The sequence below is a fragment of the Choloepus didactylus genome, chromosome 10 (genome assembly GCF_015220235.1).
Source record: "Choloepus didactylus isolate mChoDid1 chromosome 10, mChoDid1.pri, whole genome shotgun sequence".
Lineage (NCBI taxonomy): Eukaryota > Metazoa > Chordata > Mammalia > Pilosa > Megalonychidae > Choloepus > Choloepus didactylus.
This window is the reverse complement of record NC_051316.1, coordinates 11,605,712-11,621,162: the sequence shown is the minus strand read 5'-3', so window position 1 is coordinate 11,621,162 and position 15,451 is coordinate 11,605,712. Positions and strand designations below refer to the sequence as shown.

Genomic DNA, 15,451 nt, shown 5'->3' with positions numbered 1-15,451 from the left:
AGAACTTTTTCATTATCACAAACAGAAACCCTATACCCATTAAGCAGTGATTGCTGATGCCTCCAAATCCCAGCAACCACTAATCTGATTTTTGTCTTTATGAATTTGTCTGTTCTGGATATTTCATATAATCGGAATTGTACAATATGTTGCCTTTTGCATCTGGCTGCTATCCCTTAGCACAGTGTGTTCAAGGTTCATCCATGTTGTAGCATGTGTCAGAACTTCACTCCTTTTTGTGGCTGAGTAATATTCCTTTGTATGGATATACACATATTGTTTATTGAGTTACCTGTTAATGGTCATTTGAGGTATTTTCACCTCTTGGCTATGGTGAATAGAGCTGTTATGAACACTCCTATACAAGTTTTTCTTTTGAACATCTGTTTTCATTTCTTTGGGGTATACACCTAGGAGTGGAATGCTGGGTCATATAGTAATTTTGAACTTATTGAAGAACCACTGCACCATTTTACATTCCCACTCACTCTGTGTGAGGTTTCCAGTTACTCTACATCCTCAACAATACTTGTTATATTCCTTTTTTAAAATTATGGTAATCATAGTGGGTGCAGAATGGTATCTCTTGATTTTGATTTGCATTTCTCTAATGACTGATGATGTTGAGCATCTTTTTATGTGCTCATTGGCCTTTTTAATTATCTTCTTTGAAGAAATGTCTATTTAAATTGTTTTTTTTATTAGTTTAATTAGTCTTTTTAATTGGTTATTTCTCTTTTTGTTGTGTTATAAGAGTTCTTTATATGTTGTTGATACTAGATTCTTATCAGTTATATGGTTTGCATAGATTTTTTCCCATTATGTTTGTCACTTTACTTTATTGATAGTGTCCTTTGAGGCACAAAATTTTTTAATTTTCATGAAGTCCAGTTTACCTATTTTTTCTTTGGTTGCTTGTTCTTTTGGTGTCATATTTAATAAACCATTCCTAAATCCAGTGTATAAAGATTTACCCCTATGTTTTCTTCTAAGAGTTTTATTAGTTTAGCTTTTAAATTTAGGTCTGAGCCATTTTGAGTTAATATTTGTTTACAGAGCAAGATGAGGGTCCAACTTCGTTGTTTTGTGTGTAGATATCCAGTTGTCCCAGCCCCATTTGTTGAAGAGAATGTTCTTGCCCTATTGAATGAGGTTGGCACCATTGTTGAAAATCATTTGACAGTAGAAGTATGGGTTTATTTTTGGAGTCTGTGTTCTTTTCCACTGATCTGTATGTTTATTCTTATGCCAGTATCTTACATGCTTCGTAGTAAATTTTGAAATAGGGAAGTTTGAGTCCTCCAACTTTGTTCTTCTTTTTCCAGATTATTTTGGGTATGTGGTATCCTTTCTGATTCCATGTGAGTTTTAGGGTTGGCTTTTTCATTTCTGCAAAAAAGGCTAGTGGGATTTTGATAGGTATTGCATTTAATCTGTAGATCATTTTGCTTTGTATTGCCATCTTAACAATATTAGGTCTTCCAGCCCATGGACATGGATGTCATTTCATTTACTTAAATTGTCTTTAATTTCTTTGGACAATGTTGTATAGTTTTCAGTACACGAGTCTTTCTTCTCTTTGGTTAAATTTATTCCTATATAGTCATTCTTTTGGAAGCTGTTACAAATGGAATCATTTCCTTGATTTTCTTTTTTGATTATTCATTGCTATTGCATAGAAATTTAACTTACTTTTGCACGTGGATCATGTAACCTGCAACCTTGCTGAATTTGCTTTTAGTTCTAATGGTTTGTGTATATGTATGTGTGTGTAAATTCCTTTGCAAGTTCTGCTTAGAAGATCATGTCTTCTTCAAACAAAGATAGTTTTACTTCATCCTTCCAGTTGAGATGCCTTTTATTTGTTTTTCTTGCTGTAGAGAGAACTTCAGTTAAATGCTGAATAGAAATGGTGAAAGAAAACATCTTAGTCTTGTTTCTCTTCTCAGGAGGAAAGCCTTCAGTCTTTCACCATTAAGTATGATGTTAGCTGTGGGTTTTTCATATATGCCCTTAATCATGTTGAAGGAATTCTCCTTTATTCCTGGTATATTGAGGGTTTTTATCATGAAAGGATACTGGGTTTTCTCAAATGCTTTTCTGCATTGATTGAGATTATCATATGTTTTTCCTTCATTCTATTAATGCGTATTACCTTAATTGATTTTCCTATGTTGAACTACCCTTCCATTCTGGAGATAAAACCCATTTGGTCATCATGTATAATCCTTTTAATAGCCTGCCTGATTCACTTTACTAGTATTTTTGAGTATTTTTGTGTCTATATTGGTAAGGTTCATTGACCAGTAGTTTTCTTTTCTTTTAGTGTCTTTGTCTGGCTTCAGTGTCGGAGTAATGGTGACCTTATTGAATGAGTCAAGAAGTATTCTTCAATTTTTTGGAAGAGTTTAAGAGGGATTAGTATTAATTCTTCTTGGAATCTTTTCTAGAATTCACCTGTGATGCCATCTTGTTCTGGACATTTCTTTGTTTTCTGAGTCAGTCCTTTACTTGTTCGGCATCTATTCAGATTTTCTAATTCTTGAGACTGTTTTGGTATTTTGTATATTACTGAGAATCTGTCCATTTCATCCCAGATCTCCAATTTGTTGATGTACAATTTTTCATAGTATTTTCCTATAATTCCGTTTATTTTTCTAAGGTGGGTAATAATGTCCCCATTTTCATTTCTGATTTTAGTGTTTTGAGTCTTTTCTCTTTTTTTCTTAATCAATCTAGTTAAAGGTTTGTTAATTTCATTAATCTTTTCAAAGAACCAACTTTTGGTTTCTTAATTTGTCTCTATTTTTTATAGCCTATTTTGTTTATCTGATATTTTTTTTAATTTCCTTCCTTCTGTTAGCTTAGTTTAGTTTGCTGTTCTTGTTCCAGTTCTTCAAGTTGTAAATTTAGGTTATTGATTTGAGATCTTCATTTTTAATGTTGGCTTTTACAATTATAAATTTCCTCCTGAGCACTGCTGTCATTATGTCCCCCAAATTTCAATATGTTGTTTTTTCATTTTTATCTGTCTCAAAGTATTTTCTAGTTTCCCTTGTGATTTCTTCTTTGTCTCATTTGTTGTTTAGGAATGTGTTGTTTAATTTCCACATATTTGTGAATTTTCCAGTTTTCCTTCTGTTGTTGATTTCTGATGTTATTCTGTTGTGGTCAGAGAAAGTAGTTTGTATAATTTCAGTCATTTTAACTTTTTTGAGACTCATTTTGTTACCTTAAATACAGTCTAACCTGCAGAATGTTTCATGTGCACTTAAGATACGTGTATTCTGTTGTTTGGTGGCATATGCATGTCTGTTAGCTCTAATTGGATTATAGTGTTGTTCAAGTCCTCTTCTTCCTTTTTGATCTTCTATCTTAGTTGTTCTTCCCATTATTTAAAGTCAAATATTGAAGATTACAACTTTTTTTTAGAACTATATATTCCTTAAATTACATCAATTTTTTTTTCATCACAGCTACTATTTATTTATTTTTTTTTATGGTTCCTAGTCTTATTTTTTTTTTATTAAATTCAGTTTTATTGAAATACATTCACACACCATACAATCATCCATGGTATACAATCCACTGTCCGCAATATGATAACATAGTTATGCGTTCATCACCACAGTCTATCTCTGAACATTTTCCTTACATCAGAAAGAACCAGAACAAGAATAAAAAAATAAAAGTGAAAAAAGAACACCCAAATCATCCCCCCATCCCACCTCATTTGTCCTTTAGTTTTTATCCCCATTTTTCTACTCATCCATACACTAGATAAAGGGAGTGTGATCCACAAGGTCTTCACAATCACACTGTCACCCATTGTAATCTACATTATTATATAATTGTCTTCAGGAGTCCAGACTGCTGAGTTGGAGTTTGGTAGTTTCAGGTATTTACTTCTAGCTATTCCAATACATTAAAACCTAAGAGGTGTTATCTATATAGTGCATAAGAATGTCCACCAGAGTGACCTCTCAACTCCATTTGAAATCTCTCAGCCACTGAAACTATTTCATCTCATTTTGCATCCCCTTTTTGGTCAAGAAGATACTCTCAGTCCCACGATGCCGGGTCCACATTCATCCCCAGGAGTCATACTCTGCATTGCCAGGGAGATTTACACCCCTGGGAGTCGAGTCCCATGTAGGGGGGAGGGCAGCGAGTTCACCTGTCAAGATGGCTCAGTTAGAGAGAGAGAGGGCCACATCTGAGCAACAAAGAGGTACTCAGGGGGAGACTCTTAGGCACAATTACGTGCAAGTTTAGACTCTCCTTTGTGGTAACGAGCTTCATAAGGGCAAGTCCCATGATAGAGGGCTCAGCACATCAAACCGCCAGTCCCAATGTCTGTGACAACAACACCAGTCCAGGTGAGGATGTCCAACAGATCCGCACCTTCCCTCAGATCCTCGGGGCTGGGGAGGGGGAGGCTGCAATTACACCAATTTTTGCTTCATTTTGGGGGTATTCTTTTGTTAGGAGTACATATTGTATAATTTTGTTTTATCTTTTCAAGCATTGACCCTTTTATCAATATGTAATGTCCTTTGTTTCTTGTAATAGATTTTATGTAGATTATAAAATGTATGAAATCTGTCTTGTAGCAGACTTTAGGCAAATACCTTATAGTAGATTTTATGCAAATGTAGCAATTGTGTTATTTGTCTTTTAAATCATCTAGTAAGAGAAGAGGGCTTACACCAAACGTACAATTATACTGGTTTTTATATTTATCTCTGCACTATACTTCTATACTTAACTTCCTGAGGAACTGCCACACTGCCCTCTAGAAGGGCTACACAATTTTACTTCCCTACCAACAGTGAATAGGTACACCTCTTTCTTCACATCTCCTTCAGCACTTGTAGTTTTCAGTTTATTTTTTAAAAAACTGTTTTATTCACACACCATACAATCCATCCTAAGTGTACCATCAATGGCTTCTCATATAATCACATAGTTATACATTCACCACCACCATCTATATGAGAACATTCCCATTTCTTCCAAAAATAAAATAGGAAAAAAAAAATCCCATACCCCTTCCTTATATCCCTCTTATTTACATTTAGCTATGCTATAGTACCTTTGTTACAATTAATGAAAGAATATTACAGTGTTATTGTTAATTATAGACCTTAGTTTGCATTAATTGTATTTTTTCCATATACCATTGCGTTTTTAACACCTTGTAATAGTGACATACATTGTTCCTGTTAATGTAAAATCTTTTGTTTATTTGTACAATCAACCACCATCATTATCCCCTCTAGGTTTGGCTAAGTTATACGGTCCCAGTTTTTATCCTCTAGCTTTCCTACTGGTGATACACACGACTCTAGCCTTCCTCTGTCAACCATTAAGTTGGGTTTTAAGTTTGTCTGCCAGTGGATCTCAGGTGTGGCACAATGGAAACCGAGGCCATAAGGCATGAGAAGTGATAGTTTGTTACTCACAGGTCCTATAGAGAGAGGGTTGCTATAGGGGGTTGGTGGGAAGCCTGATGGGCTTGAGTGACTCAGCCAGCAGGTGGGGAGCACAGGGGCAGAGCAAAGGGAGCCTCAGGCTTGTACGTTTATTGCGATCCAGGGCAGAGGTGAGTAGTCCTACAGGAGTCAAGGATTGGTTGAAGTAAACAAACGTGGAAAGGGAAAGGGAGGAGGGGTCTGAAGGCTGTGGGGATAGTGAGCTTATTCTTTGGAACTGGCTGTAGGGTTTGGGTGAGGACTACGAGTGGTGTGCAGACGTGGTTTGGGCTCTGGGGGACTTTCTGCCCCAGGGCTAGAAGCTGCTTATTAACTAAGCCAGAGGTCAGCATTGAGGCACATGGCTCAATCAAAGTAAGATGGAGCCAAAGCAGCACCCCAAAAATTTTGATAGTTATAGCATGAGCTTTACTTTTTTGTCTCTTTGCATGCTTAGCAATTTCTTGTTGAAAACTAAATACTTTTTTATTCAGTTTTATTGAGATATATTCATATACCATATGTGCTGGTTTGAAAGTATTATGTCCCCCAGAAAAAGCCGCATTCTTGGTTGCAATCTTGTGGGGCAGACATTTTAGTGCTGATTAGATTGGAATCCTTTGGGTGTTTCCATGGAGATGTGACCCACCCAACTGTACTTGAGAACTCTGATGAGATAATTTCCATGGAGGTGTGGCCCCACCCATTCAGGGTGGGCCTTGATCACTGGAGCACTACAGATACTCAGACAGAAGGAGGGAACTTGACACAGCCAAGACGGACGCTTTGAAGAAAGCACAGGAGCTGCAGATAAGAGACAGTTTGAAGACAGCCATTGAAAGCAGGCTCTTGCTCCGGAGAAGCTGAGAGAGGACAAACACCTGAAGAGCAACTAAGAGGGACATTTTTGAGGAACTGCAGCCTAGAGAGGAACGTTCTGGGAGAAAGCCATTTTGAAACCAGAACTTTGGAGCAGACTCCAGCCATGTGCCTTCCCAGCTAACAGAGGTTTCCCAGACACCATTGGCCATCCTCCAGTGAAGGTATCCGATTGCTGATGTGTTACCTTGGACACTTTATGGCCTTAAGGCTGTAACTGTGTAACCAAGTAAACCCCCTTTATATAAGCCAACCCATTTCTGGTGTTTTGCATCCCAGCAACATTAGCAAACTAGGACACCGTACAGTCATCCATGTTGTGCAATCAGCTGTTCACAGTTCCATCATACAGTGTGCCTTCATCACCACAATCAATTTTTGAACATTTTCATTTCTCCAAAAAGAATGAACATAAGAATAAAAAATAAAAGTGAAAAAGAACGTCCAAATCATTCCATCACCCCATCCCACCCTATTTTTCATTTAGGTTTTGTCCCCATTTTTTTACTCATCCATCCATACCCTGGATAAAGGGAGTGTGATCCACAAGGTTTTCACAATCACATCATCACACCATGTAAGCTACACAGTTATACAATCATCTTCAAGAATCAAGGCTACTGGGTTGGAGTTTGACAGTTTCAGATATTTCCTTCTAGCTATTCCAATACACTAAAACCTAAAAAGTGTTATCTGTAGAGTGCATAAGAATGTCCACCAGAGTGACCTCTCGACTCCATTTGAGATCTCTCAGCCACTGAAACTTTATTTCGTTTCATTTCGCTTCTCCCTTTTGGTCAAGAAGATGTTCTCAATCCCACGATGCCAGGTCCAGGCTCATCCCCAGGAGTCATATCCTGCATTGCCAGGGAGATTTACACCCCTGGGAATCAGGTCCCATGAAGGGGGGAGGGCAGTGAGTTCACCTGCTGAGTTGGCTTAGCTAGAGAGAGAGAGGCCACATCTGAGCAACAAAGAGGTTCTCTGGGGGAGAATTTTAGGCACAATTATAAGTAGGCTTTGCCTCTCCTTTGCAGTAACAAGCTTCATATGTACAAGTCCCAAGATCAAGGGCTCGGCCTACTAAATTATTAGTCCTCAGTGTTTGTGAGAATATCAGCAATAACCCAGGTGGGGACTTCCAACATTTCTCCATTTTTTTCCAGTTCCTCAGGGGGGCCCTGCAAATATATTTTTATTCTCTGCCCAAATTACTTTGGGATTGAAAACTGAATATTTTGAGTATTGTGATGTGCAAAAAGGGATAAAAAAATGAAAGAAAAGAAAAAAAATTATCTATCAATCTTTGACTATGTGTAGGGGATCACCTTCAACACATAGCCAGGGTTTTCACAGTTCTGCCTGAAGGATCATCTCCTGTTTACTCTTACTCTAAAGATCAGCCAGAGGTGAAAGTTTATGGTCTTCTCAGTTCCTTTCTGAGCATGCGTTCTGCCTGGCTTTCTAGGTTCCCTGGTATATACAGGTTCTTTCCAAAGTTCTCATTTCCAAAAGATTCTCACTTCCCGATTTCCCTACACTCCCCAGTTTCAGCCTATCTGCTGATTGTCACAACCGTTATTTTTTGTACCACGTGGGCAGAGGCCTCTTCATCTGGATTTCAGTGTTTTTGAGGAATGAATTCCCCATAGCTGCTTATCTACTCTGATAAAGTTTCAAGCTAGGTGAAACCAAGGCAGGTCCTTTGGTACTAGTGTTTCTAAACAGATAAACACAATTCCATGGGAACAAGATCTACTCTGCTCCTTTCAGGACCAGGTATCCTCACTAGCAACCTCACTAGGTGGGGGTGGGCTGGGTGGGGATAAGGTAAATTAAATGCCACAAAGCTCTCCTACCCTGTTGCAGTGACTTTTCTCCTGGTTAAGCATTTGCTTGGTTGCTGTAAACTTTGGACTATCTTTCATTATTTCAATAAGGTTGATTCAGACATTTTTTCCAGTTCTTTTGGTGTTTCTGTGGAGGTCCCTACTCTGTCATTTTCACCAAAAATCCTTGTTAACACATTTATTGAAAAAGCACATCCTTGCCCACTTTTACAGGCTGTATGTTGTTCAAATGCCTATTTTTGTCTGCTCCACTGTGCGCTAGCCAGAGGTGAGTCTGAACCCTGGCCAGTATTCTTCACCGTAGTTCAGTTCTCAGTATTTTCCGCTGTTGATTCTGTTCACTTTTGTATATGAACCTCTTAGTGGTGATCCCAAGACTTCATACAGAGATTTGGAGATCCCTTGCTCCAGGGTCCTCTCCCGATTCTCCCCTACTCTACTTGATGTAGGGTATGGAGAGGTGACAGAACACCCCCTCTTTGCTGTTGTTTGCTCGGTGCTAGGTGGGGCTAGCTGATAACTTGTTGGGAGAGTGAGGGCACTGCCTCTTGGCTGGCCTTTGCTGATCGCCCTGTGGCAACAGTGCTTGAGACAGAGGAGCCCAGCTCCTCCTTGACATGAGGCTTCCATTCTGTGGGGCCTCTCTCATCTGATCCTGCCTGGAGTCGGCTGCCCAGGAGGAGCAGGCCTTCCTGGGCCTTTTGTTTCTTGTGTATACCTTTTGGCAATTCTGGGTTGCAAGCTGCTGTATTGTCCAGACTGAGATATAGAAGAGGCAAATATAAACCCCAGGGAACTCATTTCCTTGTCCTTCCTTCTCGCTACATTTCAGTCTTCCGATAGTTGCGTTATGTGTTACGCCCAGAGTTTTAAATTGTAATTGATAGGAGTGTTTGGGTGGCATGTGCTTACTCTATTGTGACTAAAATTTGAACCCCATTCCCACCAGCATTTATTGAATGAATGATTAAATTAATATATGCATCTTGCCCTCAAGTTGCTTGAGAATACGTGGATATTGGTATTATAGTAGGTATAATAGTAGGAGAGTTAAGATAAATTCTTGTGGGAGCTCATAGCTGTAGGCTGAGGAATGAGAAATTATTTTGATCTATTAGGGAATGGGCCATGTGATGTGGTGCTGAGGTCATCAAATAAGATTTCCAGGAGAATTTGGCATTTGAGGGATATCTTCAAAGATGGGTAAATATTTGGAGATGGAGGACAAGGACATTCTAGGTTGAGAAAGTACCAATAGCAGTCATATTGGGTTGAGAAGTGCAGGGTTCAGGAATACAGATATATTTTTTCAGCTTTAGTGTAGGATATATGAAAAGGAATAACACACACACACACACACAAAAAGAAAGCTATGTTGGGGCTATCATTGAATTATATTTATTAATCATGGAATATTTTATTCCTACAGAGCAGAAGAAAGAAGAGATCTTTTCATGTTTTTCAGAAGCCTACACTTTTTTGTGGCGTGGTGTGAATATCGTAAGCGCACATTTAAGCATTTCAAGGTAAAGTCTAAAGTTTTTAAATTTAATTATATTTGGGAAATGAAGTTGGTGTTAAATTGGGGATTCAACTGTAAGATCCTTTAAACTTAAACTTTGCAAACAATAGAAAAACTTTTTAGTGACTTCTGGAATTTGCAGTTATTTGGAATAAATGGAGGAGAGAGTGCTTTTGTACAAATCACAGAAATTATGGAATATTTTGAAAGAAGTGCAATTATTGAACAATCATTCAGTCAAGTGTACTTGAAGTAAAATGGCAAAGGCTAATAAAGAATATAATCATAGCAGGTTTACCACAGAGCAATTTAATCTTAATTTCTTGAGCCAGACTATATTTGAGCTGCTTAATTATACCTTTCAAGTTTAAATATTGAATCAAAATTCTTGTGAAGTGACGCGTCTCAAGTGTGAGAGGGTTACTTTCAAAGACTTTTATTTATTCTCTATCCCATAAGTAATTTCTAAGGGTTCAGTTTCCCTCAGAAGCCTAACCAGGTCATGAGTACTCTTTTAAAGATGGGTACTGACTTTCCTTTACTTTGGATTTAATCATCCTGTTAAGTTATGCTGATAAAACTATCATACAAGGGATTTTCTCCAGAATTTGGCATGATCATACTGCACTGTGGCCCTTTGAGACAAGCTCCTGATTCTGTTAGGGTTGCTGTTGGGTTAAATAGCTCTGCTTTACAACTGGTAACATACAGTAATTAAGGTACTGAATAATCTGAGCTGGTCTTTGTGCATTTGAGTGGGCAGTGGGAAATGGGATTCATAGTTCCATTTCTAAAAGCTGATTTGCCTTTGGGTGCTTTCTATGCAGGAAGAGAAGTAGAATTGGTGTATTTTCCTAAAGAGGATAGAGCAATTTTAGGAGCTGGGCTTTGTGGTATCTTATCAAGATTACTAAGAAGGAGAGGTATACACATACACACACACACACACACACACACAACCAGTTTTCCACTTGTTTGGAAAGGCAGTTGGTGTACAGGCACCACAGTGTTGAGGTTAGACTCTTCGTTAAAAGGCCATGTTGAAGGGTTCAGACGAACTTGGATCCAGAATATATGGATTGAGGTTTATTTATGGAATCCAGGCCTGGCGAGGAGTAAGGCAGAAATATGACATGAGCATATGTATGAACTTTGGCTTTCAAATGTTAAAGCCAAGCATCTGGGGAGAGGGTGTAATAGGGAGAGTGCCCAGTCCAGGCACCAGGCATGGATTCCATTTGGGGATTTATATTGGATACGAAGCAAATGCGAGGACTCAAGGAAGTTTGGGACATTTACATCCTCTTTTGTTATAACTATCCTTGCATTCTTACATAGCCTATTATCAAAAGTCACATTAAAAAATCAGTGTTTAAATAGGGTAAAGGGGATGGGAGTGTAGCTTTTCAGGTTTACAATAGTTCATTTTCCAGCAGGATTTTGAATTATAAAGGTTTTGTGTTTCTATTTCAATTTGCAGGTGCTGTAGAGGGGAGGGGGATTGCGAGGCTGTAATTTATTTTGCTTCAGCTAAAAATAAAAACCGACCAAAAAATCCTTTAATGTGTATACACAGGAGTTTCTCAGTCCCCTGTATCACATTTGGCCTCAAATTTACACTTTTGCTCATGGCACATCAGAGCTTTCCCTGGTCAGAGAATATATCAACAGAGTGGCAGCCACTTAAAGTTACTATATGTTCTTATTTTTGTACAAAATAACTTTTTTCCATACTTACACAACATTGGTTCCTGGTTATAGTAAGACTCTAGTAGTAACTAAGTAATGCAAAACATGTTTCTTAATTTATTAACTACAGTATATGTATTCTGTTATTGTAAACTTACAATGTAGGAGAAATGCTTCTGTTTTAAAATTCTGGCAGGTCTAGGATAAATGTGTGGGTGCCCTTGGGTTTTGACTGTGAGCCTAGGACAAAGGTGGGTTGATCATTATTCTGGTTTCCATTGCTTTCTGGTGTGAGGAAATGAGCGCTTCCAGGCTTACGCCAGTCAGCACCAGGGCAAGATGGTCCTGCAGAGATGCTGTGTCAGTAATGGCAGTCACGATAGTACTAGCTAACACTAGCGGAGCACTTTTGAGGGGCCAGGCTAAAGAAAACATTTTTAGGCGCTAGTGGTTATAGCAGAGAGCTGCATCATTCATTTGGAAACGTTCAAAACAAAAGTTCTGGAAGAAGGCCAAATTGAGTGAGATTTTCATAAAGTTAAATCCGTTCAGTTTTAAAATTTTGAGATGTCAGGTCTGATTTTGGGGGCAGTGTTAAAACGGCCTTTTGTGAAATAATGGTCATAGCTAGATGGCAGTTGTTTTACTAATATACTTGGCAAAATAACTTCCTAATAGCATCCCACGTTTAAAAAAATCTAGTAGTGTTCCATGAAATTTGAAAATGTAGGTTAAGTGGTTCTCAGAACTGCTAGAAAATTCTAATCCTCTTAAGTATCTACTTTATTCAGTCACCAGCACTACCAATGTGGGGAGTGTGTTCCTGGCTTCCAAATGGGATTCCAAATTCATTTTCACATAAAAACCAGGTTATAAATAACAGAGCTAAAGAACTAATCTTTTAACAATTGCAAATAAATTACAAGTAATTCCTATGCAGCTCTAAATATGTGATATATATTGAATTATATGTTTCTCTGAGTTGTATATCCAAACCTAACAATTATGGGTATGGAGCATGGGCTTTTGTAAACAATATATGATAGTGTTAGCTGCTGAAAAAAAAAAAAAAGGCACTTTCTCAATTCTTCTTAACATAATTTACGTAGTGTAAAATATAACATTCCTTTATCTCCTGCTGTTAAGCTGCAACTCAGCTCTCATTTTCTAAAATTTATTCTTTGTTTTTATTACAGTAATAGAAGTGCATAATTTTAACAGTCAAAACAATACTATAAGGCTTATTATGAAAAATACCAATTCTATGACTGCCAGCAATCCCCAACCCCATTCCGGTTTCCCAAAGGCAACCACTATGAGTTCTGTTAGCTCGATATTGCTAGAAACATGATGTTTGATTTTTTTAAATTAATGTTAGAAATATCTATTGATTTGTAAGATGCTTTAACTGTCTAACCTCCCTCCAAGTATATGCACATACTTTTCAAGTCAATATGGTTGTACCACAACTTTGGCTCTTATAACTATGTAACTATATAATGTTCGTTATATTTTCTTTCTTGTGTAGCGTTTTGAATTTTTGTTCTGGTGTAAATTATGGACTTTATTTTTTTATTTGCTTAATTTTCTGTGAACAGGTCATTAATTTTGTCGCAAGCTTTATGACCAAAGTATAAAACACCTCTCAATATGGTCAAAAACATGAATTTCTTTTCTTTTCTTTTTTCGTTTCTTGGGGACAGTTTTCCTGGACCCCCTGTTGCCGTGTTCCAATCTGGAGTCTTAGTTTTCTAGACTTGCCCTGTAGTTGATGACTTGGGAGTTGAATTTGAGAGTATAGGTTATCAGGAGATAGAAAGACGGTACAGAATATACATCCAAGTTTCCTCCATGTCATTTTGTGGCTTGATAGTTTGTTTCTTTTTATCACTGAATAATATTCCATGTTATGGATGTACCACATTTTTTTTTCCATTCATCTGTTAAAGGATATTTTACTTCCAATTCTTGGTCACTGTGAATAAAGCTGCAGTTAACATTTGTGCACAAGTTTTTATGTGCACATTAGTTTTCAATTCACTTGGTTAAGTACCTAGGAGCACGAATGCTGGATAGTATGGTAAGCCTATGTTGAGCTTTGTAAGAAACTGCCAAAACGTTTTCCAAAGCGGCTGTCCCTCCGTGCCTTCCTTCCCCAGCACTGAAAGAGAGTTCCTGTGGCTCCACGTCTTCTCCAGCACTTGGTGTTGTCAGTGCTTGGGATTTCAGTCATTTTAATAGGTGTGTACTGGTATTTCATGGTTGTTTTATTTGTAGTTCTTTAACGACATGTTGAATATCTTATGCTTATTAGCCATATGGACATCTTTGGTGAAGTATCTGTTCATATCTTTTGCTCATTTGGTAAATGGGTTTTTTATTTCTTATAGTTGAGTATTAGGAGTTCTTTGTATATTTTGGATACAAGTCCTTTATCAGAGATTTCTTCAATTTTATATTCCATCTCTTTTATTGAGTTTTTTATTTTTGCTAGCATATATTTAATTACCAAAAGCTTTGTCTAGTTCTCTTAATATTTTTAGTTCCTCACCATTTTATTTTTTGAATGCATTAAATTTCCTTCTTTTTTAAGTATATTAAAGATTGGTTTGAAAGTTTTTTTTTTAAGTTTCCTTTTGCTCCTTACGTTGTCTGTTTCTTCTGAGTTCCTTTTTCCTGTATGGTTTGGTGTGTGTCTTTTCTATTTGAATCTTTCCTGAAATATCTGATGTTCCTGGCTGGCTGTTCATCTCTAAGGTCAGTGTCCTAGTCACCAAGCCCTGTTCATGTGCACGGAGTCTCTCACCATCTTCCTTCCTTGCTTTCCATAGGTGTGGGCTATGAATCTGGGGTGTCTTCTTTCTAGTATCTTGACCGATTGCTTCATTCATTTTCATTCTTTTCTTATTTCTTGATTATAATTTAACATGCTGGATTTGTCTGACTAAAACTTTGTTCTGTACGTTCGCATGTGAATACAGCATTCTCATATCAGTATTTTCTAACTGGTCTGTGATTGCAGTTTTGATTTCCTCTTTGATCCAATTTTTATGCATAGGAAGGTTTTTAAATTTCCAAGTGGTTAGTTTCTTTTATTTCGTTGGTTTTATTTTGCCTATCCTTTTGCTAATTTTTAATTTTACTTCATTGTAAGCATGAAGTATAATCAGTTTTTGCTACTTGGAATCTATTGCCATTGTTTTTGGGGCATGATATGAATCAGTTTTATAAAAATGTTCCATGGCTTTGGCAAAGAATGTATAGTCTTTGTAAGATATAGAGGTCAGTATTTTATTTGGTAAATCAACCTGATTAATAATAATATTTAAATCCCTGTATTTGTGCCTCCATTAGAATAAATGAAAGAAATATATTAATCCATGTATATATCAGTCATAGTCTGAGTAAAAGTAATATTATGAAGACTTGGGAGCCCTTTGCATTTTTAGATCTTTAGAGTTTTAAATGAAAATGGGAACCATTACCCTACTTTTTCAGTCAGGGTTTGTTATACTGCAGTAACAAACAACCCCCCCTCCCCAAATTTCATGGTTTAATGCAACAAAAGTTTCTTATATGCTGACACTCTGTCTTAGGTGGGACAACAGGGGATTGTGCTCTACACAGCCGTGCAGGAACTACCATATTATAGCTGTCTCTATGGAATACCCAAGTTTCTGTGAAAGGGAAAGATGTTAGAAAATTTTGATAGGCTTTTACAGTCTCAGCCCAGAAATGATGCACACCATTTTTCCCCAAATGTCTTTGGCCAGAACTAGTCACGTTGCCCTAACTGCAAGAGGGCTGAGAACTCTGTGCAAGCAGTTTAAATGTTTGAAAAGCACCACTGTCTCTTTTTTAGTAGTATCCTTGTTGATTTTTTTTCTACTGGGTTTATAGACGTATGTTAATCTATCCCTACTGTTGATTTGCTGTTGTGTTACTTGACTCATAAAAGTTCATGATTATCTTCGTCGTGGGTTGTCCTTATCATAAAAATGGATCTCTTTCCTGATGTTTTAACTTGGAGTTATACA

At 37.4% G+C, this 15,451-nt stretch overlaps 1 protein-coding gene across 1 annotated transcript in view; it reads left to right on the top strand.

The window, feature by feature from the left end:
• The window catches only part of LOC119504636 (centromere protein P), a 304,258-nt gene that overhangs the window by 63,788 nt on the left and 225,019 nt on the right, over positions 1 to 15,451 (top strand). Inside the window, exon 5 of the mRNA XM_037796963.1 lies at positions 9,633 to 9,729. Within this exon, the coding sequence (XP_037652891.1) occupies positions 9,633 to 9,729 (97 nt within the window). The remainder of the gene's footprint in view (positions 1 to 9,632; positions 9,730 to 15,451) is intronic.